General features: G+C 40.7%; 5 protein-coding genes across 9 annotated transcripts; 3 read left to right on the top strand and 2 right to left on the bottom strand.

Annotated features, from left to right (window-relative positions):
* The first annotated feature begins 338 nt into the window (after positions 1–338).
* LOC108157339 (GTP-binding protein Rheb homolog) lies at positions 339–2,025 on the top strand. Its single transcript, XM_017289357.2, has 5 exons — positions 339–669; positions 829–900; positions 1,062–1,269; positions 1,327–1,456; positions 1,519–2,025. Exons 1-5 carry the CDS (start codon positions 621–623, stop codon positions 1,606–1,608), a joined length of 549 nt encoding a protein of 182 aa, XP_017144846.1. The 5' UTR covers positions 339–620; the 3' UTR covers positions 1,609–2,025.
* Positions 2,026–3,604: 1,579 nt separating this feature from the next.
* Positions 3,605–5,609, top strand: LOC108157182 (succinate-semialdehyde dehydrogenase [NADP(+)] GabD). Its single transcript, XM_017289105.2, has 3 exons — positions 3,605–3,763; positions 3,857–4,139; positions 4,210–5,609. Exons 2-3 carry the CDS (start codon positions 3,858–3,860, stop codon positions 5,443–5,445), a joined length of 1,518 nt encoding a protein of 505 aa, XP_017144594.1. The 5' UTR covers positions 3,605–3,763; position 3,857; the 3' UTR covers positions 5,446–5,609.
* Positions 5,610–7,104: 1,495 nt separating this feature from the next.
* LOC108155051 (nuclear protein localization protein 4 homolog) lies at positions 7,105–24,140 on the top strand. Of its 3 annotated transcripts, none has more exons than XM_017285627.2 (8): positions 7,105–7,188; positions 8,135–8,368; positions 8,430–8,605; positions 8,671–9,199; positions 9,266–9,464; positions 9,527–9,687; positions 23,279–23,694; positions 23,763–24,140. In XM_017285627.2, exons 1-8 carry the CDS (start codon positions 7,174–7,176, stop codon positions 23,923–23,925), a joined length of 1,893 nt encoding a protein of 630 aa, XP_017141116.1. In that variant the 5' UTR covers positions 7,105–7,173; the 3' UTR covers positions 23,926–24,140. The 3 variants fall into 3 exon arrangements, with proteins under 3 accessions (XP_017141116.1, XP_017141117.1, XP_017141115.1); XM_017285628.2 differs by lacking the exon at positions 7,105–7,188 and adding an exon at positions 7,384–7,401; XM_017285626.2 differs by lacking the exon at positions 7,105–7,188 and adding an exon at positions 7,811–8,065.
* On the bottom strand, positions 9,580–19,007 carry LOC108155052. 3 transcript variants are annotated; one of them, XM_017285630.2, is made up of 3 exons: positions 18,923–19,007; positions 12,527–13,946; positions 12,341–12,462 (listed from the first exon to the last, which is right to left on the bottom strand). In XM_017285630.2, the coding sequence occupies exons 2-3, from the start codon at positions 13,931–13,933 to the stop codon at positions 12,436–12,438; spliced, it is 1,434 nt and encodes a 477-aa protein (XP_017141119.1). In that variant the 5' UTR covers positions 13,934–13,946; positions 18,923–19,007; the 3' UTR covers positions 12,341–12,435. The 3 variants fall into 3 exon arrangements, with proteins under 3 accessions (XP_017141118.1, XP_017141119.1, XP_017141121.1); XM_017285632.2 differs by having other exon boundaries at positions 12,341–12,459; XM_017285629.2 differs by having other exon boundaries at positions 9,580–13,946.
* On the bottom strand, positions 19,408–20,072 carry LOC108155058 (putative uncharacterized protein DDB_G0274435). Its single transcript, XM_017285642.2, has one exon. The coding sequence runs from the start codon at positions 19,862–19,864 to the stop codon at positions 19,430–19,432; it is 435 nt and encodes a 144-aa protein (XP_017141131.1). The 5' UTR covers positions 19,865–20,072; the 3' UTR covers positions 19,408–19,429.
* Positions 24,141–24,404: the final 264 nt, after the last annotated feature.

Raw genomic sequence — 24,404 nt, 5'->3', positions numbered from 1 at the left:
CACATCGCCGCTGGTACTTTTAATACTTTTCGGTATTTTTTTAGGTCAAAATTGAACCGACAATATATCGGTATATATTAGTATATTTTGTCAATTTTTAACGTTATATAGAAATCCAATAAAAGCGAGTGTTAAAATTAAGCCAATCAAGTAGAAAATAGATTCATCAATCGTATAAAATAATGTGGGCAGGGCTGAGAGATCAATCTTGCTAGTAATACTCCACGGAAGATCAAAAACGAGGAATATGTAAAATATAACTTGAATTCGTCAGTATATTTACGGTATATTTTTTAAATGGGACGGTATGTCTTGGTATATTTCTGAGGGTCGTATATTTCATCTTGCTCAGATTTTTTGCTTGGCTGTATCGTTGTTTCAGTGGAAATAATACATAATAATTGAATTAAATATCATTAAAAAAGCTACAAGCTGTGATAGCAACAAGTATCTTGAGCAAGCATAATTTCGAAAAGCAAAGCACTAGGCTGCCCCACTATTACGCCCGCAGAGAGTCCCCCACACACATAGAAAGGCGAAAGGGGCGACAACAATAAAAGAAAAGTGGCAAAAAGCCCCTAAACCTTAAAACATAATTGGGTGTATTTAGCACGCCTAAGATGCCACCAAAAGAACGCAATATAGCCATAATGGGCTACCGTTCTGTGGGTGAGTGTTTGATTGAACCCTAGTTCCCCTCCAGCGTTTCGATGACTGTTGTTGCTGTTTGGGCTCTTTAATTGCGTAGTATTTCACTCGAACAGCAATAGCAACAACTCTGACGAGCTGACGAAAAATTCCCAGTAATAATTTACGTTTCACCTGCAGGCAAATCATCGCTCAGCATACAGTTTGTTGAAGGCCAATTTGTGGACTCGTATGACCCAACGATTGAGAATAGTAAGTGCGTGCGCAGGCAGCAGCTGTTCTCCCCTTTCAAGAGGAGTGCGATGACGTTTCGGAGTAGGATGAGATGCATCATCATCATGCGATGGCAGCATGCACCATCCGAATGAGAGAATTTAATTTTTTAAAACTTAAATTTGTTCTACCTTATTTAGCATTCACCAAGGAGACCAAGGTCAACTCGCAGGAGTATGACATGAAGCTGATCGATACTGCTGGCCAGGACGAATACAGCATATTCCCGGTACAATACAGCATGGATTTCCATGGCTATGTCCTGGTCTATTCAATAACGAGCCAAAAGTCCTTTGAAGTTATCAAAATTATATACGAAAAACTTTTAGATGTGATGGGCAAAAAATAGTACGCAAATTTGCAATATACGATGGAAATTCTTTAATAATTTATTATATTTTGCAGTGTACCTGTAGTGTTAGTAGGCAATAAAACCGATTTGCATCAAGAGCGAACTGTAACCACAGAAGAGGGCAAGAAACTGGCAGAATCCTGGCGAGCTGCATTTCTCGAAACATCCGCCAAACAAAATGAGGCAAGTATCCTTTTTGCAATAAAATGAATGCTCTATTCTCATATCTCTCTTTGTTGACGCAGTCTGTTGGAGACATATTTCATCAGCTACTAATACTGATTGAGAATGAGAATGGTAATCCCCAGGAGAAGAGTAGCTGCATTATTTCATAAGGGAGAGCCTGGTTGGCGGATATCCATGGCCAAACTGTTGAAACCGTGATGGCAATACGAAAATCGATTATATCTTATCTAAACAGTTCGGCCAGCAAGCATGGGCTGGGGCTGGGGCGTGGGCTGGTGGCCGTGTCCCAGGTGCGCAGGAAGAAAAATCTACAAAAACTAATAGCTTTAAGTCCACACACAGCAAGAGTAACCAGCATCAATCAATTTAGGAGCGACCACAAAATGCTGCCCAGCAGGTTTTTTGTGGCTGTCGCTTAGCGCAACACACAACAGGTTTAAGTTAGCTCACCTTTATCACAACAAAAATTCAGTTACAAAGTTTATATACAGATTTAAGAGTCAAAAGATTATTTTATATATTTTACTGTTTTTAGTTTCAATTTAAATATAGTTTTGTCCAAGTAATATGATCGATTTTTAATTTAGGAAGTGGGAATACGGGCTCACCATGGATGTTCTAGAGGAGCATAAACTTCAATCTTCATGTCAAGTAGATCTGGTTTTAAAGGGTCGGCGATTCCAATCCAATTGGATTCCGTATCTGATGGCTATGGTTTTATTAATAATCTATAATTCGAAATTATAACTTTCCTCCGAAAAGAGATAAATCACATACTATAATATTGAATAATTGAAGAAGGAAATCTTGGAAATTCAAGTTCTGCGCCCAGCTCAGAATACTATTCAACCAACCCTCGTAAAGAATTGGGCCCCTTTTTGCGTTGACCTTCTTTGTTTACACCTTATTTTAGACACAATCTAATAAAAGCAGGTATTTAGAATATTCCAGTCAAGTAGAAAATTGTTTCACTCATCGGATAAAATTATGTGGGCAAAATTTATTAACTACGTTTTATCTTCATACCTTAATAAAACTCAAAAAATAAAAAGACATTTTTTGATTTTGATTGAGTAATGAATTTTTCTGATTTTTATTGTATAATTAATATTATTGATTTTTATTGAATATTGATTATTTCTGATTTTTTTTGTATAAATATTATTATTGATATTTATTAAATAATTATTATTTTTGGATCAAAACATTTATTTTATTATTATTATTTTTGATTTTTATTGGATAATGATTATTTCTGATTTTTATTGTTTGCGATTTTTTTTATTTTTGTCATCCCAGGATACCAAGAATAGGTATAAGGATATATATAAACTACTACTAATCATATGCATCAATATGTCTAAAACATATTGTCTTCATAGTAAATTAACGAAATAGGGTATACAAAGGCCTATACACGCATCATGTCTTCAATACCAGCAATATTGCGACTATTTTTTTTTTTAAACTATTTTGTTGAACCTTGTTTTAGCCAAAATACCATAAAAGCAAGGACTAAAAACTAGCCAATCTTGAAACAAATTTATTCATCAACCGCATAAAATTATGTGGGCAGAACTAAGAGTTTTAGTTTGCTAGAATTATTCAACGGAATCTCTAAATTGAGCAATATGATCGACTATCCTCTTTGGTTTTTTTGATAGACCTATTTCACTAAAACTTTTTTTTAGACAAGATCCAATAAAAGCAAGTATTTAGAATAAGCCAGTTAAGTATAAAATTGATTCATAAATCGTATAAAATTATGTGGGCATGGCAAAATGGTTTATCTACCTAATAATATTGGACGTAATATCAAAATTGAACAATAGGAACGACTATCCTCTTTCGTTTTTTATGTTTCACCATATTCGCTAAAACCTCTTTTTATGCAAAATGCTAAAAAAGCGAGTGTTTAAAATAAAACAGTCAACTAGAAAATAGATTCACTAATCGGATAAAATTATGTGGGCATGGCTAAATGTTCTATATAGCTAGTAATATTTCACCGAATATCAAAAACGGAATATGTAAAATAGAACTGGAATTCGTTAGTACGGTAGCTTACGGTATATTTTTTTAATACGGTATACTTTGGTATATTTCTGAGGGTCGGACGGTATATTTTAACGATAAGTCCGCGGTCACAATGGTTCAGAGCGTAGTACAAATTAAAATCAATTAAAAGCAATCAAAGCGCTCGAATAAAAAGCAAAAAGAAGAGCACTTAGCACCCAGCGAATTGCCCTGATTCCGGCTTAGATAATACTTTGGCCAAATACCTGATACCTGTACGGCAAACAGGTGAGAGAGAGATACCGGCTGGCAGCAACAACAATCGAATCGATTTTTAACCAATTGTTAATGTTCTTGTTTATTGATTGATTTGTCCGGCAGAATGTGGCGACACCTCCGCCCTATCACAAGCAGATCCAGCTTCAGTAAAATGCGCAGTTTCTCGGCTTTGGTGCAGAGCAAGGCTCTAGTCAATGGCAACTGGATAGACTCCAGCAACAGCGCCACCTTCGAGGTGAGGAACCCCTCCAGCGGCGAGGTGATTGGGAATGTGCCCAACATGACCGTGTCGGATGCCCAGGATGCCATCAATGCGGCCAAGCAGGCATACGAGTCCAAGGAGTGGCGCTCTCTGACAGCCAAAGATCGCTCCAACCTTTTAAAGGTGAGATCCAGTTCGAGTAGAGCCCGCCCGTGAATAGATAATTCTGATAAGCTTATCTCGCGCTTTTCAGAAATGGCACAAACTCATCGAGCAGCATAGCCAGGAGATAGCCGAGATAATGACCGCTGAATCGGGCAAACCCATTAGCGAGTCCAAAGGGGAGGTGGCCTACGGCAATGCCTTTGTCGAATGGTTCGCAGAGGAGGCTCGTCGCATCTACGGGGAGATCATTCCCAGTCCTGTGGCTAATCGTGAGATCATCGTAATGAAGCAGCCCATTGGTGTAGCAGCCCTAATCACACCCTGGAACTTTCCACTGGCCATGATCACCCGCAAGGCTGGCGCTGCTCTGGCTGCGGGCTGTACCGTGGTGGTAAAGCCCTCAGAGGACACACCGCTGACCGCTCTGGCTGTGGCCAAGCTGGCCGAGGAGGCGGGCATTCCCAAAGGAGTGATTAATGTGGTCACGACCAACAAGGCGGCCCCCATTGGCGACCTCTTCTGCAAGAGTCCAGACGTTCGCGGTATCTCCTTTACCGGATCCACTGAGGTGGGCAAGCTCCTTTTCCGCAACTCGTCGGATGGAATTAAGAGGATCTGCCTGGAGCTGGGCGGCAACGCGCCATTCATTGTCTTCGACTCGGCCAATGTGGAGAAGGCCGTCGAGGGAGCCATGGCATCCAAGTTCCGTAATTGCGGCCAGACCTGCGTCTCGGCCAACCGATTCTTTGTGCAGGACGGCGTCTACGAAAAGTTTGTGACGCAACTGAAGCAGCGAGTGGAGGCGCTCAAGATCGGCGATGGTAAGGCCAACGATGTCCAGATCGGACCCCTCATCAACCAGATGCAGTTCAAGAAGGTCGGCGGCTTTGTGGAGGATGCTCGCGGCAAAAAGGCGAACGTCATAACAGGAGGCAAGCCTCTGCCATCGATTGGGCCGCTCTTCTATGCGCCCACGATCATCACAGATGTCCCACCCACGGCCCAGCTTTACACGGAGGAGGTATTCGGACCCGTCGTCTCCATCATCCGCTTCAAGGACGAGACGGAGGCCATACAAAAGGCAAACGACACAAGACGCGGCCTGGCCGGCTACTTCTACAGCGAGAATCTGCAGCAGGTCTTCAGGGTGGCCAAGCGCCTTGAGGTGGGGATGGTGGGCGTCAACGAGGGTATGATCTCGGCCGCAGAGGCGCCATTCGGCGGCGTCAAGGAGTCTGGCATAGGACGCGAAGGCTCCCATCATGGCATCGATGATTATGTGGATATCAAGTACATTTGCATGGGAAATCTGAAGTACGATTGAAGTTCAAGGAGCCCGCAGCACATGCTTTCATTTGCAGTCTTCCATTAGATAAAATACAATTTGTTGTTTGTTGCATACTTGTAAAACACGCCGCTATATAAATACATTTAAATTGAAATGTGCGCGCTTAATTAATATCGATACCATTAAATACTGACTAGTAACCAGTGTTGCACAGTAGCTTCTTTTTAAAAATAAAAATATTCAAAAAATAGTAGCTGGCCATATTCGACGGGATATCAAAATTGAGGAATTCGTCGTATTTTTGAATCGGTAATGACCCGGTTGACAACATTTAAATCCTTGTCGTTCACATTCAAAAAATTTATATTTGGCGCGCACCACTCGTATCCAGTCGATAGTATCGATAACCGAACTTGAATCGGGTAAGGACCTCTTTTCCCCGGTTGACAACAATGAGACTCATTCCATACGCAAACATGTTGCTAATTCCATGTACACATACCCTGGGGGAAATGGATGTTATAGAACTGTCATCCCAGGCTTTAATTAATGCAAAAAAAATGTATTCTCTGTTTAACACGATATTTTGCCATTAGTGTTTTTTTTTTACGGAGATTAAGAATGAGTTTTGGGATCAGGTTTTATACACAAATAACTAATCAAATGCATGAATAGACCAAAAAATTCAATCTAAGAAAAGGCCTTTATTAATTACATTTGAAAGCAGCTTGGAAAACAGTATCTTAATCTAATATTAACGAAATAGGGTATACAAATGCCCATACCCTGGTTGACAACAAATGAGTCTGCAAATACCAGCAATATTGACCTGACAACACTGCGACTATTGAACATTTTTGTTGAAACCGTGTTTTTGTCAAAACAAAAAAACCCATACTTAAAAGTAGTTAATCCTGATTAAAATTGATTCATCAATCATATAAAATTATCTGGGCAAAACTGAGAAATCTATATAGCTGGGAATATTCGACATAAGATAATAAACGAGTACATATCTATTGTTGAATAACCGGTTGATAACAATGTTTACCGGCAACACAAATTTTCATACCCTAGGGAAAAGGACGTTATAGAGTTGAGAAAATGTATGAACATTGAGATAAATATACATGATACTAATAATACACATTAATGTGTCTAAAACATATCAATTTGGGAAAAGGTCTCTTTAAATTATATATTCTATTGTATTATACAAATAGGGTGTACAAAGGCAAATACACGCATCATGTCTTCAAATACCAGCAATATTGCGACTGTTTTTTTTTGTTGAGGCCTTGTTTTAGCAAAAATACAATAAAAGCAAAGACTAAAACCTAGCAAATCTTGAAACATATTTATTCATCAACAGCCTAAAAATATGTGGGCAGAACTAGGAGTTTTAGTTAGCCTTCTTTTTTTTTGTCTTGACCTATTTCGCTAAAACCTTTTTTGTTTGACCTATTTTGCTAAAACCTATTTTTACGCAAAATGCAATAAAAGCGAATGTTTAAAATAAACCAGTCAATTAGAAAAGAGATTCACTACTCGGATAAAATTATGTGGGCATGGCTAAATATTCTATATAGGTGGTAATATTCCACGGAATTTCAAAAACGAGGAATATGTAAAATATAACTTGAATTCGTCAGTATATTTACGGTATATTTTTTAAATGGGACGGTGTATTTTGATATATTTCTGAGGGTCGGACGGTATATTTTAACGATAGCTCCGCGGTCACACTGATTACAATAGCCGACAATGTCCGACAAAATTGTAAGTATATTTTTAACAACAATATAAAATTTGCTAATTCCGTGTCCTCTAAACCACCAATAAGTTTGTGAAGTGTCTGTAGAGTGTTTCCCCTGCCGAAAGGGGACACATAGTCGCAAAAGCCGGCAAACAAAATCGACCCGCCGCGTTGTTGTTGTTTCTGTCGCCGTTGCTCGGCAGAAAATATAAATTTTGGGAAAACTGTGAAATATGGAAAGTGCATCGGAAAATGTGTGCTGCCGCTTGGTCCAAGGCCGTGGATGGGGTCTGCTATCTGTATAAAATATAGGGTTTCTTTTAATAATACCCTAGCCAAAGCAGACAGCAAATAAATAGTACAATGACTTGTAGATTTTGAATGTAAAAGTGCACTAATGGGAAAGGGGGTGGTGGGTGTGCAGAAAGAGAGAAGGAAGGTTTTGGTTTTAAACGATAATCTAAATACATATTTCAGTAGCAAGAGATTGATGCAATTGATGGCAAATTAAGAGAGGTCTTAAGAGAACAAATCTATTATTTAATTCAAATGCGGAAGTAGGGGGAATAGTGGGCGCTCTCTGGCGCATTTTGGCAACAAATGCATTTGTTTTTATTGCGTTGCCAACAAATTTTCACAGTCAACTTTGCGCCTTCATGACGTACAGTTCCAAACATCAAATAAGAAAGGCCTTTTAAGGCTTTAGTAGCTTCCAAAGCTACACTTACCACCCACCACCCAGCCACTCACCCACCCAGGACCCAGCACCCAGCCCAGCACAGAACACAGCTCCACGACATGGCCAGTGCTCCTCTGATGCTTGAGAACCTTCTATACAAAAAACGCAATTTGGTTTATGCCTTTGCCCGCCATCGTCTGTTTCTGTTATGCAAACAATCGGTTTGGTTCCCCCTAAAAATCAAATTCAATTTATTTGATAATGAACTCTATTTTTCCTTTTTATTACAGCTAGTACGAGTGCAGTCTGCGGAGGGCATCAAACGCATTGAGATCTCACCCAAGTCAAATTTGAAGCAACTATATGACAGCGTTCAGACTGCCATGCAAGTGGATGGATTCGGCCTGTTCAAGGAGCGTAATTTTCTTACAGAACTTCAGGCCAGTGGCTCCCAGCTTGTGGGAACCGCACTGAAGCATGGCGACATGATATACTTAAAACAAATGGCTGGCACTTCGACGCGGGTAAGTCGAATGTTTCTAATGGAATTCAACCATATTTTCATACTCAATTTTGTCTTTGCAGCGCACCAGTACCGTTGCCATTGAAAATCAGGTTTTCAAGTCGACTGCAGCTAGCGAAAAGCTGAGCAACAGCAATACGAACAGCGCTCGGCCCTCAATTAACGTGATCGAGGATGAGGTGGATCTGAACCTGTCCAAAGCCGATGGCACTATTAAGCGCGAACGCGATAGCAAGCTGTAAGTTTGGGGATCTTCCTATATCGATTAAGTTTATAACATATTTAAAAATCTATTAATTAAAGCTGCCATCACAATGCCAATGGCCGTTGCGTTCATTGCTCGCCGCTGGAACCCTATGATGAGGCCTATTTGAAGGAGAATAACATCAAGCACTTGTCGTTTCATTCGTACATACGCAAGCAGACATCAGGCATGGATCATGGCAAATACTTTGTATTCGATGACATCAATTGCCGCATCAAGACAGGCTGTAGGGAACATCCGCCATGGCCCAAGGGCATATGCTCCAAGTGCCAGCCATCGGCCATAACCCTGAACCGTCAGACCTATCGTCATGTGGACAATGTCATGTTCGAGAATACCAAAATTGTAGAACGTTTCCTAAACTATTGGCGTACCACTGGCCACCAGCGTATGGGCTATTTGTACGGCACGTATGAGCCGCATACAGATGTACCGCTCGGCATACGCGCCACGGTGGCAGCGATCTATGAGCCACCGCAGGAATCGACACGGGATTCGATCAATATGTTCCCCGATGAGGGGAACGACGAAGTCGATGCTGTAGCCAATGCGTTAGGACTGAAGAAGGTGCGCTGTAAAGACACTTCTTTTACACTATATGTTTACTACATTTTATTTTTTTTTTTTTTATAGATTGGTTGGATATTCACTGATCTTATCACGGATGATGCAACTGCAGGAACTGTGAAGCAGATTCGTGGCATCGAGACCCACTTCCTCACCGCCCAGGAGTGCATAACGGCCGGAGAGCTGCAGAATCGTCATCCCAATCCATGTAAATATGCCTCAAATGGCGTCTTTGGCTCAAAGTTTGTGACCATTTGTGTGACGGGTAAGTGTTTTCTATCACTCGGTTACCATCGAGCAGTAATCTAACATTCCATATGCATTTAGGAGATCAAACCAAACAAGTGCATATGGAGGGATATGCGGTGTCTGCCCAGTGCATGGCTCTGGTCCGAGATGATTGTCTGGTACCCACTAAGGAGGCTCCCGAATTGGGATATGTGCGAGAGTCCACAGATAAGCAGTATGTTCCAGATGTCTTCTATAAGGTGAGTGATATAATCGATATGATGTGCCTTCCATTCGGGTTTGAGTTCTGCAACATTTATTGAAAACTTTCACATTTAAACACACTGCATATTTAGACACCAATTGAACAGGGATTACATTTCGATTATTGCTTAAAAGCTATGTAAAGTTTGATTATCTATGGACATTTAACACTTAAATACCTTTAAACTCGGTGTAGTGTGTGGGTATCTTTTTAAATCCTCTGGATTTTAATGACCATTATTCGTTCTCTTCTCCCTTCTCCGCTTGTGTTTGTACTTCGCATCATTGCTCTGTGGAGTGCTCTTTGCCAAAAATCCATACCAATTATGATTTACAAGAAACACGTCTTAAGAATTAATAACCAGACACATTTACAACACAAGTATGGATATAGTACCTATACGATTACTTGGATTCTCGGTAAACTATATACCATTTGAGCAAATTTTTATTTGAGATTTCTTCGTGTTTGATGCGCTTTTTTGCCACCGTTTCGATGATTTTTTTGAAATCTTAGACTTTCCTTAAAAATTAATTTAATTTTGTCATATATTTGAACTCAAAGAATTTTCGATTTGATTTAATCAAATAATATAACAAATATAATGTTTCTTTTACCTAATATTTAAATTTAATTAATTTAAATTACACGATTCTTATTAATATTAATAGACAAGTTAAAATATAAATTAATTTTCTGTAGTAATTACATTCGTTCCATTTACAAACGAATGTATAATTGCCTCATCTGCTGTGTATTGTGTATTACCATATCTTATCTTTTAATATCATCCATCACATATATGTTTTATATCTCTTATTAATCGTATATGTTTCGAATAATACTATCTTTTTCTTACTTTTTTTTTTTAATTCTGCTTGATTGATAAAAGATTAATATGAATAATAATAAATCAAAACGCAATGCTAAACCGACCTAAACCTAACTCAAATATTTCGTATACCTCTGCATATATAATATCAAAATTACTCGATTCCTAAAGCTTCTAGACTTCAATTGATCCTTCGTTTTGATTTACTTTTAAATAAAATCACTTGTTCCTTGTTTATGATATATGTCTATAGAACTATTCTTATGTCACAATTCGTTTATAATGGTCACAACAAAAGCTTATATAGACATCAAACATTTACTTCTGGTAAATCGCTATTGTTTTGTGATTTTATGGATAAATCTCCTGTAAATATAGTTAACATCTACGCAAGATTTCACCTATTTCTTGTTTTTTTTTTATAGAGATTCTTATTAGTTAGTGTTACAATATCGACAAAGATGTAGAGAGTTTCTTGTAGGTGGAAACCTTATATCAATCGTATATCGTATCGTGTATCGTGTATCGTGTATCGTATATCGTAGTGTTCTGTATTCGATTTGCATTAATTTACTTCATCGTAAATATGAAGTGTACCTCGAATGTATTGAGATGTTTTACAGACGTACAAAGATGTGATATTTAATGTCTTTCATAGATCACGTAGTGTGTACTAAATAGAATATCGTTTGATATATTGCATAGTTTACTTTATTGTAGATATATATATATATATATATATGTATGTAGATATAGATATCATCTTTATCTGGAATCATTTCTCAATTTTCGTGCTATTTTATAAGATTTCCATTCAGATGTAGCTATTATGTTTTATTGGATATCTATAATTTTTAAAATACCTTTTAGTTAAGGTATTAATTTTTTATTTCATAGCCAGGTAATGTTGTAGCGCTTGAAACATCCTACGGATTGTAGGATTGTGTTTCATGTATACCTTATGCCTATAAAATTTAATAGCCAATAACCAATTTCCATTTAGACCTTAAATACCAAGAAATTTCACAAATATCATTAACTATTTTCCATCGACTTTGTATTTATAGAAGAACAAAAAAGAAATAATACTTTTTTTTACTATTATTATTATTTAAAACAGCCTAAAAATGTTGCTTTTTATCTCTTATCCTCTCTCTCTCTCTGTTTGGTATTATTCCGTTTTGTAAAATATTTCTAAAAGTTTCACAAGTCTCATTTTTGACAATTTGGCTTTTTTATTTCTTGTTCGTTTTGTTATTCCACGGAACAATATTATAATATAACATACAATATTGTACAATACAATCAAAAACGGACATCAAAGAGATTACTTTCAAAAAAACACCTGTCTTGTCTGTCTTATCTTATATTACATATATTTTACGATGCTTCAAAAATTGTGTATAGTAGATCCGAGTAATGGGGCTCCTCATGGGGGTAAAGGTTGGTCCGATCGGTTCTCAGTTCCTACAGGACGGTACAACCCGCAATCTTTGATGATGGATCGCACACCAGGTCGCCCGATCGAGTTGCCAGTCGCAGCGATTCGGTCTATCATTTCGATGCCATCGATTATGTAGCCAAATATGGCCGTAAATATCTGATGTTCGTTCAGCAGGACCCGGAACTGGCTGCCGACGAGTCCGTGGTGGTCGTGTCGCTTCTGACTTCGCCGCATGCCAACCGCACCCCGGTGGGATTTTAGTCTGCTGTTGTCCGGCTGAAAGAAGCGCTCCTCGAAGGCGGCATATCCGCCGCGACCGTTCTGCGACTCAAAGTCCCCCGTGATAATGCTCTCGTTGCCCCAGGTCTGAAAGACGACGCATCCCCGGTACCCAAAGCCGCGATCCTGCCGGATAAGCGAGCCAAAGTTTTCGGCCATCCGGGGCGCAGCATCCTTGTTCACTTCGATTAGTACTCGCCCGGCCAGACGCCCTGCTATTTCCATATCCATGTAATATATGGGATAACAGTGTACTAAGGGCAACCGCCCAATGCTTACCAATCCAATGGCTGTCCCATGGCCATGCCCATGCTGACGCATGCCGGAGGCTTGGTTACCCATTTGTTGCTGATGCTGTTGCTGTTGCTGTGACTGTGCATTGTTCTGTCCAAGCAGTAGGCCCAGATTCAGGCGGTTGTAGTCGTTGTTGAAGAGCTGGGCTGCCGGATGGGGATAGTTGTGGGTCAAGAAGCTGTGGCTGCTGCAGCTGGTAGAGGGAGCTGGCTCCAGAGGAGATATCTGCCACAGGTTATTGATCGGTAGCATCAGGGAGTGCTCATGGCGGGGTTGACTGTGGAGCGGTGGATGCTCCTGGCGGGGCATCAGCAACACCTGTTGCTGCACCTGTTGCCAGTAGTTGTAGATGCAGTAATTGATCATCACCAAAGCTGGCGGCACTCCGTCCCCAGGTATGCCCTGGGGTGGATTGGGATTGGGGTTCCGCTGTAGACCCAGAATTCGCTCGTTGAGCAGCTCAAAGGTCAGCATGTGCATGCCATTCTCCTGGATGATGGCTCGCATGTTATACTGGAACTGAAGATGCAAAACCTGCTTGCGGAATAGCTTCACCTTTGCGGAGGCCCGGCCCAGGAGTTGATGCATCTCGTAGACCCCGAGGGCACCCTCTCCCCACAGGCGGCTGAGCATCGTCTCGGATCGCATCAGCCAGTCGCGCATGTGCAAGACAACCATGCTGGGCTTGTGGCCCAGGATCTCCTTTCTGACGGTATTCTGAAGCTGGTGACAGCCTTCAAAGAGAACCCGAAGCATTGCCATATCGCGGCGGGCCAGCGCATCGACCTCACTGCAGGCCCTCTTGATTTTGTCCATCTCATTGGAGAGCAGCTGGTGGACCAGCTCGCTGAAGTCCATGTGGCAGGTCAACTGGTGCTCGGAATGTGCCGCGCCATTGGCGCAGGCGCGACACATCAGATGTCGACAGTTGTGGCACCAGGTCGTGTTCGGCAACCCATGGATCAAGCAATGCTCGCAGCTGTTGGTCAGGAAACGGTTCACGCAGACATCATCCAGCCATCCAGCCATGTTTGCAGGCTCAGGGATGGGCTTTGCGGCTCCAGCCTCGACAGCTTGGGGGCTGGTGGGGCCCGCTTGCATCGCCATCATCACTTGTCCCAACTGCAGGGCCCTCAAGTTGCGTATTAAATAGATGATGTACTCCGGTTCGGGCAACATATCCGGCTCGAGCTTGGTGCTCATTCCGCACCTGCCACAGATCCACTCTCGGCCATTGCAGGGCAACGACCACAGCAGCTCCTTGTCCAGGCAATCCTTGCAGTAGCAGTGCTGGCAGCTGAGCAACTTGGGCACATGTCTGCCCTCCTCTGAGTAGAGACGCCCGCACAGAGGGCAGCTGAGCAGCGGCAGAAGCTCACTGGGAATCTCCATTCTGTCCGTCTATCTGTGGATTAAAAAGGAAAATAAGATCAATCGACGGAAATTTCAAATATTCCGTATTCCGTATTCACATAATCCTATTCTTCCCATTGTTGGTACCATTACCCGTCCTAGTACTCTGCCTCTACCCATCTACCCATTTCTTGTTAGTTAGTCGAAAGTTTCGTGCCTATTTCCACTTTAAAAACTTCTCGTAATTTCCCAGTTATGAGAACTTTGTTTTAAGCTGTGTAATCAAACTTTGTTCGGCATTGGACACGCTGAGTAAAAAAATGGTTTCCAAAATAAAGGCAGCTGTTTTTCAGTTTGGCCAACAGTGTTGTCCAACTTGACGACTTTGTCACTATAGAAACTGTTTTTGCAAATAAAAAATTGTTATTATTGAAATCGGCATAAAAAAAAGAGTTTTAAACACCGGTTTTGAAACAGTTTTAAACCCAATACGTTTTCAACTTTCAGCCGTTAAACTTCATGAAGTTTTCGAATCTTTTTGAAATTCTTATAACTTATTTTACATTAAAATATTACTTTTTTTTTTTTAAATATTAATGGAATTTTATATGAAGTATTACAAAGGTAATTTATATGTGCTATTCTCCCTATTAAGCCCTATTAAGAGTGAAAAATAAGTTGGTGTGCCTAATTAGCCCTTTTTCTGGTCAGTTTAAGCCCTGTTTCGCCTGTCGTCTGACAAAAGAAAGCAAACATGAGACCCAACCAAAACACGAAACCCAGAGTGACAGAGACGTCTGTGACAAATGTTGTTTGACCATTTGAGGTGACCTTCTACGGTTTAATGTTTTAAACACTTTCCGTATTTGTCCTGTTCCCCGTTCTTTTCCTCTCCATTGGACAGGGAAGCGCACGTTTCTGGCATTTCTTACGGCTATTTTGTTTTCTGTTTATTATTCACACTTTGAACTCTTTCATTTCTTTTGCTATTCACTTCCTTTGCACGTTCCGCATCCCCTTTTCCTTTGTAATTATGGAAATCCTTTACGTTGTCTGCAGCTGCAGACTGGCATCATCAGCAATTGCACTGTGCAACAAGATTCGGTCAACAAGACTATTTTTCAGATTCGGTAAGAAGCAATGAAATCAGAACACTTTAAAAATTACAAAATTTGTCTAAAAGAAAGTCAAATTCTCTATTGGTAAACAGGTATTTGCCCCCATAAAACATTTTTATCGGATGTAAAAAGATCTGTAAAAATATTTCTAATCGAAGGATAAGAACATTCCTGTTGCACAGTGTTCTATTTATTGGAGTGCCTGCCACTCTTCCCACTGTCCCACTCCTAAGTCGTTCTGTGCTCTTCTCTCCTTTCAACAAAAGCGCAAAAAGCACATTATATTCACGCTTACAGTCATGACTTTCCTGAGCATCCATCCTCTCGTTACCCGTTTTCTTGGTACATTTTTTGCTCTCCTTGCAAATATTGAAATTGAATAGAAATATTCCTCGTCAGAGGTTCGTGTTTTTGTCTTCTTTAGAGCCTTGAACCAAATTCGAATTTATCGCCATTTTGCTTTACTTTTATTTGAATATTTCTTTTAACTTCCTGCGTTTCCAATACTAGAGAACATATTTAGTTAATTGTTTTAGCAGCATTAAATTCTAAACGTTTTGTATTTTTTAATCATGAACTCTGGCCCGCCCACATGCAATTGCTGGACAAGCTATTATTACTGTTTTTTTTGTATTAACAAACATACAAAAGAGAAGGGCTTCGAGGCATGGACAGAGTGTCATTTAACATCTCTTTGTTGTAGGTTTCAATACCCTTTTCAGAGGGAATTCTACATTTTTCATTACTGTGTGGGTATAATAGCAGGGATGTCTGTTTTTCATACCCGGTTCTCGAAGAGTTTTGTAATATAATAATTTATTATAGACTTAAGGATATTAGATTTCTACACACACTCTTATTGCATTTACGGCCCCGAGCCTCGGGCGCGAATACCTTTGGTTTCTTGTTCGACTTGTTGCCGAAGAATAACTCTCGGAGCGAAAGGAGTGGTTCGGAACAAGCGCGTGCCTCGTTATAGAAGTTGTAGGTATACTTCTTCTAACCGCACTTCATAAATCTGGTCAGTTTGTCATGGTATTCGTTCGTATATAAGGGTATCTAAATATACGTCCCACACAAGCTACCCTTCTTTTTGATTTTTCTTTTGCCATTTGTACAAAGTCGAGAATAAATTAACAGCCTGTCGTTTGTCAGCTTAATTCCAAACAAATATTTACCCCCATATATGCAAATATGATATGCTTAATGGTGGATAGATTTTGAGGCAAATGCTGCAAACCCTGTTATAACTGTTTCGTCTTTGCCTAGAATATTCATTAAGCAATTAAGTTTTCAACATTTTGAAGTGCTGCTATAACTCCTTGTTCCGAATAAATTGTATTCCATTTCGACCGAATTTTGTTGCGGTGCGGTCGCGGTCGGCAAGGCACTTTGCTAAACCAGCAAATTTTCACATATTCAAAATAAACTAGGAAAACAAATGCTCTGTCCAACACGTGTTGTTTCTGGAAATTGCTGTTCGTGAGTTAAATGTTAATTAAACAAACTTTATGTAGGTATTCGCATTCGCCCACAAAAAAACAAGATTTTATAGGTAAAAAGCAGATTATGGGATATTTATATCCCTGAAGCACTGGACCTTTGGGTCCAGAAGAAGTCTTGTTGCTATCTCTGTGGTTAATTATACGTTTGTGGTATCTATTTTATTTATAATTGTCCTGAGTTGACACTAATTAACAATTCTTTGGATGGAGTTTCATAAATATTTTTCTGCTGGGGAAATACCTTTTTGTGGATTCTTGGAAATATGGCAACAAATATTGGAACAATAGAAAGGTAATGATAGCTTGATATTCGGAATTGGTAGATAAGTCTATAATTTCACAAAAAAAATTCCTATTCATTAAGTTGAATAGAGATTTGAGATCTCAGACTTCCCTCTGAAACTTCTGCAGCACTTTAAATATTTTTATAAGTTTGTGGCCACAAGAGAAAAAGGATTATTTTCTATAATTTCCTGTCGCCATGCATTTTGTATACGTCTGTTGCACATTTCGTTGTCTAATGTTTTGCTTCCATGAGAGAGCTGAGAGCAGTTTTTGATGTTTGTGCAAATAAAAGCAGACGTGGAAAACTTTTAATTGCTGATATTAAACCATCAACGGTTAGCGCATGCAATTCAAAACTGAAAATAAAAGTTTGCCGCTCTGGAAAAACGGAAAACCATTCACCATTGGGATATGTTTCCTGCCATGGCCTCCTTGCGTCTTGGGCCACAGAAGCCCAATGAATACGGCATAAAAAAGGTCTCTAGCACGCATTTAATTAATATAATTTTTTGTTGTTTTCTGAAATTGTTAATTAAATTGAGCTTAAAGAAAGGGCTTTCAAAACGGAATGCACAATAAGGGAAAAATTACAGCGATGCACTTCCCCCTAAACTATTCAAAAATCTTGGCGAATGCTTTTCTGCACTCAAAGTACTACCCAGAATTGCGTCAGCAAAAACCAGGGAAAAGAGTTAGCTTAAATTCATGAACAGAAGCGAAAGAATATCTGCAAATCAATACGCAATTTGTGGCCTGTCTTCGCACTTTTTCCCTGGACCCCATTGTCAGTTCTATTGGGCACTGGACTTGGTTTTATGTCTGCGCCTTGTGTCAGGCTATTAAAATGTATTACATGTTTGTGCGTCACCTTGGAGGGTCCGTCCGGTGGCCGTAGTCTGGACTCAACCGCAACTTCCCCTTTGCTCTAGTTGCCATAAGCCGGGAGCTAGGGGCATAGCGATAATTGGTCCTTTCGATTTTAATGGCAATGCCAACGTGCAGCGAATATTCAAGCCCTATGAGCAAACAGTCGAACGTTTTTAACTGTATTTTAGATTTACTTCTGAACTCTGAACCCAGGCCTAACATATACATTGCTTTACTTTCAATGGCAATCCAAATAGAAATTGTATTGTGTTGTGGATTGCGGTATTAAATATTAAGGCACCTATTTACCGCAAATAGCTTTAAATTACGGCTATAATAAAACAGCTGCAACCCCGAGAAAATATGGCAAATAGTTCACTTATTATTTTCAAGTCGAAGGACATCCAAGAAAATAAGGAACTAAAGGGGGAAGAATATAATGGACACCCCATTTGACACTCTGCAATTGGTATCCTTGGAAATGGCAGGCACACATTTCTAATTTTTCCAGGAAGTGCCAGTCTGAGCGGAAGTGAAATACCAGACCACAAACACCAGGATGGAAAGTCATTTGGCAAATTTAATAAACAGGAAAAGGAGCATATGTATTCTGATGTGTGTGAGTTTGTTGGTTTGTTGGGTTGCGAGAAGAGTTGACAAATAATTAGCATACTTTTGCGGGCAATCGACCTTTTCTGATTGATGGGACGACGACGATGCTGCTGCCAGGCTATATTTATGTAAATTAGCCTTCAGCTGAAATCAAACCAAAACTTTGATGGATCTGAAATGTGGAATGTTCGGGATTTATGACATATGAATGCAAATACATCTAAGGAAGGTCGTATCTTGCAAAATGAAGCGCTTGATTGAAAATATAAAAGTAAATCAATAAATAATTAAATTCTGAGATTTTTGCACCGGATGCACATACATTTTTCACTAAATTATGTTTAACATATAACATTTTGGTATACAAATATTAAACTTAATCTTCGTACTGACTTTTTCTAAAAACCCTTCATTCTTACATGTATTCTTCCGATCTGTATAATAACTAAAACTATTTGATTTGAGATTTCAGCTTTAGATAAAAAACTGCTTCCATTGAGAATTGTTCCCATATCTCCTCTCTCTTACTGAGTAACAAGAAACTCCATATTTTACACTGCTTGCACCGCTTGCTATCGATTAAGCTCTATTTTCCAATCTTCCATTAAACTCTGCCTAAAACCAAAATTGCATCTGCTTACCTTATGCGTATGCACAGTTTCACTCCTTCACGCCTTTCAAAATATCGACAGAATAAAAACGATTTAATTGCAGTTTTTATTCTTTGTTATATTCACAGCAACCTGATTCTTTTATAGTATTATATTATTTTTTCGCATAAATTTATGTTGTCTGGTCTATCTGTTTTTTTCCTATCCTCTAGAGGAAAAATGCATCAAAAAATGTTCCTTAGTTGTGGCTGTTATTGTGATTATTGTTTTGGGCATTCGATTCCTCTACTCTCATTTCCAGTCTTTTCCTGTCTCTCAGTATTGCTTGGACACTGCTTAGCTCAAAATCCTCCGTTCCTCTGTACTTTTTTACCAATTATTAGGTTAACTCTTTTCGTTTACACTCTTGGTTTGCACTCTCACCCGGACGCACTATTTCGTCTCAGGAACAGTTGTTAGTTGGACTATGTCTTGGGCTGCACTCGAGGACGGACTTTTTTTCATGCAGCTCTCCCACACGCACTCCCACACTCTCTTTCACTTCTTTTTGCACTTGCAGGAGGCAGCTAAAGCTTTGAACATTTTACGGGCACTTTCACTTTTTGGAGCGATTTTCTTCTTTGCCACTGATCCTTGCTGCTCTGTTTCCTCTTCTGGCTTTTGCTGTGGCTTTTCCTGATGTAAAATTATCTGTGCTTCCCGTTGCTGTTGCTGCTTTAGTTCTATTTCCTTCTGTTGGTCCTGTTGCTGTTTCTGCTCCTGTTGCTGTTTCTTCTGCTCTTTTTGTTCCTGCTGCTGCTGGTGCAGACGCGTCTTGAATGCTGCATTGCTATTTTGCCAGCTGTTTTTAAGGGAGCGGAGCGGCGGCTTCGTGTGGAGCTGGTGATAGTTCGGGGCTGCACTGGCCAGGGCTGCCGATGGCTCTGTGTTCGATGAGGAAATAGTGGACGAGGCCACTGCTGTCCAAAACATGTTTGGGTCTATATGGAGCTTCAAAAATCCAGCGCATTGAAACCTCTATCCGACTGAGCATTTTCAACCGAATGGAATATGCATATAAAAAACGCAACAAAAATAGCAAAACTTATTTCTAACAAAAAGAATATTTTTAGTTTTAACGCGTCGCGTGGGATATTTAAAAAATTCAGCTTTGGGTTAAAATGCACAAATAATTTTGACGAGGGTCTGTTCACGTTTTGTTGGAAAATGCAGCCCAGCGCAGTGGGCGAAGGCTTTTATATGAGCACCAGAACAGTGTGGGAACGAGCTTGCAAAGCTTTCGTTGTGTAGAGGAGCTCTCTCTCTCTCTCTCTCTCTCTGGCGCTCTTTTTCAGTGTAGTGCCTGCCCATCTGGTTCCAATGTCAATGTCACGCTCTCTCTCTGGACATGCAAATTTCGAAGCAAAGCTTTGGCACCTAATTTTGATATCCCGTTGCACTGATTTTTGTATGCTGAATGCTTCGTAGAATTGGTAAAATGTGGGTGCGTTCATTGCGGATGGAGTAGCATTAAATCACCTGATTTCTTATTCATTGACTTCTGTGGAACAACATAAAGTGTGGTTGTAAAAATATTGAATCCCCGGCCCTTTGCGTGGGTTTTTGCATATTCGAGGTCTCACTTCTGAGAACTTTTGTATTTATTTTATATTTTTACCTAAATGTTTTCCACTTCCACATCAAAGCAGAGGGCCCTTGCTTGTTGTTGACTGCTAACCGCTGGTTTTTTCTTAGAGTTTGTATAAATAGTAATTGAGGGCTTTATTTATGTACACCTTGTGACCTATAAAACCTTTACAGCCTTCATTTCCAGTGAAATGCTGTTTCGTGGGAAACTATTTATGTTCTATTGTAAATTATCTATTCTTCTACTTAATGTAAGGAGGAGCATTAATGGCTGCGCTTGGAGTGGTTATTGTAATAGTGGATATCCCATAATCGGATTACTCTTCTGTATCGGTCCTGCTTCCTTTCCCCTACCATTACCACACAGAAAACAAAGTATGTTTTTGGCGCCATTTGGTAGCCACTTTAGAGGGCTCTTAAACGTGACGTGAAGTTTCTTGTTCTTACGATGAGGGCCTAGGTTGAGGGCCTTGCAATTCCTTCGAAGGAGGCATTAATTTTGCAGTTGGCTATGTTCTTCAATCAAGCGTTTAGGAGTGTCGATGTACAGATAATAATATTCCTAAAGGTGACTGTCTAAGCTTAAAAGAGGGAGACCCTTTTGTTTTTCCCGCATTGATTGAATTAGGCTGGGAATTCCGGTAAATCTGAGATATACACATAGCTATTCGTCGTGCCGTGCCCCCAGGTCTGTTAGGAGTCCATTGTTATGCGTGTGGCTCAACAAACTTGTCAATTGACAAAAGGGTAGCCCCAAGCCTGCAACCATGCGTGTGTGTAAAGTGGGTGGTTGGTACCTTGTCCTGGCCCTTGTATGATGGGTCGACCTGTGGCCAAGTGCAATTTGCATGCCTCGGCAGCACCAGCAACAGGAACAGGAATGAGGCGTGACAGGAAGACTAAACTTGCAACTCAATTTAAACACGGAAATGGGAACGGGAAGAGGAAATTTCCGTAAAACAAAAGTTTAGTGTGGCCCAGGGAATTCTGATTGAGTTATAGACGCACGCAACGCATCGTTTTCGGTATCATGGCTGCCTTTTCTGATTGATTTTGCAGCTCCTCGTATCCTGTCCTTGACGGTTGTCCACTGGCACCGCTGGCCGGTAATCTGCTTATCCATGTGCAACTATTGGATGGCATTTAATTCCAATTGAATGCACTTTGCATCCACCTTGCGTGGCCTGCCACTGCTCACTTTCGACTGCCCCCTGGCTGTCCACTCACTGCGCGTGCACACACACACACAGAGAGAGAGAGAGCGGACACCGGAGCCACGACTTATTGACTCTTCTTCCTGCATCAAAGCAAGCATGTTGCCCGCTGTCACTGTTGATGTCGCTCCTGCTGTCCGGCGACACGCCCACTCTTTGTTAAACTGAAATAATTGCGTTTTCCCATGGAACAGCGTTATTAAAGCAACTAACGGTTAGTAGGCGGATGCCTACCCTAAACGTCAGCCTGGAAAATTCATCAAACCTTTTTTAACAGAAATTTCCATCTGGTTGGCTGTGACATTGGCCATTGGCTCCTGGCCATTAATTCAATCAGACCTGCACCGGATGATGGTTAATAGATTTGACATTTCGGCGCAGGATATCGCTAATAGATTACTCGGCAAAAAAAAATGTGTGGCTAATGGGTTTTTAGAAAGTCCAATGGAAAACTATGGACGAAATCTGGAGTGCACTCGGATGGCATTTTTCTTTGCTGGGGAACCGTGTGTCGCGGAGGATAGTCTGCAGCCAGAAGCTCTAGCTTAATCTCTTGAATGTGTCTTATGACGCGGACAGGACTGTTGTTTGACTGACTTTGACCCCCTAACCCTGAATGTCTTGCATCCGCTTTTAGCCTGGTGCCAAGACCCACAGCAAACAGTCAGACGGCCTTGAAGTCCAGGCCAGACCAGGCCACGCCACGCCAGCCCCTGCAAGGAGAATACGGCCAAGCTAACAGGTTGCAGAAGCTTTAAGAGAGGAACACAAGAGAGAGAGAGCGGGTGGGAGTGGCCCGCCCACGGGCGGAATTGCGGGGGGAGAGAGCACAGCAGACGTCAGTGCGTCAGCAGGTCCTCGGTTCTGTTTTTTCCGTTTTAGATGTAGGTCAGGTCAGTGGGACATGCAACAATGCTAAAATACTATTTTTCTGCATATTTGCATCGGTTGTTCTTTTTTGTTTGCCCCGTTTTCAAGATGTGCTTGCAAATAATCCTACCAAGTGGGTGGTTTTTATTGGCAACAACGATGGGAGAAAGGCGAGCAAAAACACGCACGAAGGATATTTGACCATTTGAAAATAGCAAAAAGTTGCCCAAAGTAGTTCCGATTTCAGTGAATAAAAAATGTAATGTTTTAACATTTATTTATCTTTGCAAAAAGGTGATATATCTTGGGAATTGGCAATATTCAAATAGATTTTTGTACATATTTTTACATGCAACATGCAATCGCCCATGCCCCACCTCTAATAGGTAACTAGTTGCAACGGCACGTACGCTGTCTGTCCAGTATCTGGCGGTACAGTGCGTTTCAGAATAATGAGTCTGTTGCATTTTGCTTTAATTCGTTTTTCTGAGCAGGTATGTGGCCATTATCTTCGGTTCTTAATAAAAATTGCTATCAATATTCTATAGAGGGACTTTTATTTTTACTTAGATTTCATCCATTTCATATCACTCTGATAACACCTATGCCCTACAATTATGTGCTCGTACTTACACTTTCTCGCTTTGTTTACTTTTATTTGTTTGTACGCATGCAGGAAAAAGATCAATATGGCAACGAGGTTCAGCGTCTGGCACGTCCTCTGCCCGTGGAATATCTGCTGGTGGATGTACCCGCCTCCACGCCGGTTAAACCGCAGTACACGTTCACAAACTATGACAAGCGGCAGGCATTCCCCATCGAGAACCGATACATTGACGGACATCTGCAGGACTTTAGTGCCCTGAGCGGCTATCTGTCCGCCTGGGGCGAGGAGGAGTTCCTCGAGGCCATCTCCGACTTTCACTTGCTCGTCTATCTGTACAAAATGGACATGCTACCGCTGCGTCAGCACATGTCTTCACTGCTGGAGGCGGTGCGTACCAAGAACCCCAATCGGGCGGCCGACTTCAAGGACGAAGAGGTGTGGAAGCTGCTCGAGTCCCTCATCCAGGCCAGTTCCGGCGGAAGTGGGTGAGTATTTCCCTCTCTCTCCAGTGAACCATTCCCCCAACTCATTTTGGTTTTCCTCCCACTTGCAGTGGCACCACCAGCTATCCCAGCGGTTCTGGAGCGGCCAATGCCGGTGGTGTGGCTGGCGCGGATGCAATGGATCTGGATGATAACACCTGGACGTGCAACCACTGCACATTCATCAATCGCGGCGACCTGCAATCCTGCGAGATCTGCTCGCTACCGAGATAAAGATCCGCTCCCCCGACCCAATAACTTTCCAACGGCATCCTGGATGAACAATTCTAAATTCTGGTGTAAAACAAACTAAAGATTCAATCATACCTATTTGTAGCCGCAGTTGAAAGGCCGATCCACCCACACACAAGACACAACAGCTGCTCGTGGATATGTCGCCCATTCTCTATATATATGTAAACGTCGTGTAAGAATTTTATAAAATAAAACAAAAAAAAAATAACGATGGATGGAAAATAATTAATTTATTTTTGAATAAATTTAAATTGTTGAGCAGACGTTTAGTGTTTATTATTTGCTTCTCCACAACCCAAATCCCCCATTTGTATCCATGAAAAGAAGAACACACAAGCTTTTATATATTTTGTAGTTTATTCAATCATTTTATTCAGCGCCAGTTGTCCAGCGCCAGTCATCTTTAGTTTCCAAAAGCAGAAAAAGCGTTTAATGAAAATTAAATTAAAATTTTAAAT

The sequence above is a fragment of the Drosophila miranda genome, chromosome 2 (assembly GCF_003369915.1).
Source record: "Drosophila miranda strain MSH22 chromosome 2, D.miranda_PacBio2.1, whole genome shotgun sequence".
NCBI lineage: Eukaryota > Metazoa > Arthropoda > Insecta > Diptera > Drosophilidae > Drosophila > Drosophila miranda.
The sequence above is the reverse complement of the archived record's forward strand: the minus strand, read 5'-3'. Positions and strand labels throughout refer to the sequence as shown.

Bases quoted from the DNA above. Each gene is read 5' to 3' on its own strand.
- LOC108155052 (XM_017285629.2), bottom strand. From the start codon at position 13,933: ATGGAGATTCCCAGTGAGCTTCTGCCGCTGCTCAGCTGCCCTCTGTGC.
- LOC108157339 (XM_017289357.2), top strand. From the start codon at position 621: ATGCCACCAAAAGAACGCAATATAGCCATAATGGGCTACCGTTCTGTG. The intron at 670-828 runs GTGAGTGTTTGA...TTTCACCTGCAG, and splicing joins AATGGGCTACCGTTCTGTGG to GCAAATCATCGCTCAGCATA. The intron at 1,457-1,518 runs GCAAGTATCCTT...TTGTTGACGCAG, and splicing joins CATCCGCCAAACAAAATGAG to TCTGTTGGAGACATATTTCA.
- LOC108155058 (XM_017285642.2), bottom strand. From the start codon at position 19,864: ATGTTTTGGACAGCAGTGGCCTCGTCCACTATTTCCTCATCGAACACA.
- LOC108157182 (XM_017289105.2), top strand. From the start codon at position 3,858: ATGTGGCGACACCTCCGCCCTATCACAAGCAGATCCAGCTTCAGTAAA. The intron at 4,140-4,209 runs GTGAGATCCAGT...CGCGCTTTTCAG, and splicing joins ATCGCTCCAACCTTTTAAAG to AAATGGCACAAACTCATCGA.
- LOC108155051 (XM_017285626.2), top strand. From the start codon at position 7,964: ATGGCCAGTGCTCCTCTGATGCTTGAGAACCTTCTATACAAAAAACGC. The intron at 9,465-9,526 runs GTAAGTGTTTTC...ATATGCATTTAG, and splicing joins TGTGACCATTTGTGTGACGG to GAGATCAAACCAAACAAGTG. The intron at 23,695-23,762 runs GTGAGTATTTCC...TCCCACTTGCAG, and splicing joins GCCAGTTCCGGCGGAAGTGG to TGGCACCACCAGCTATCCCA.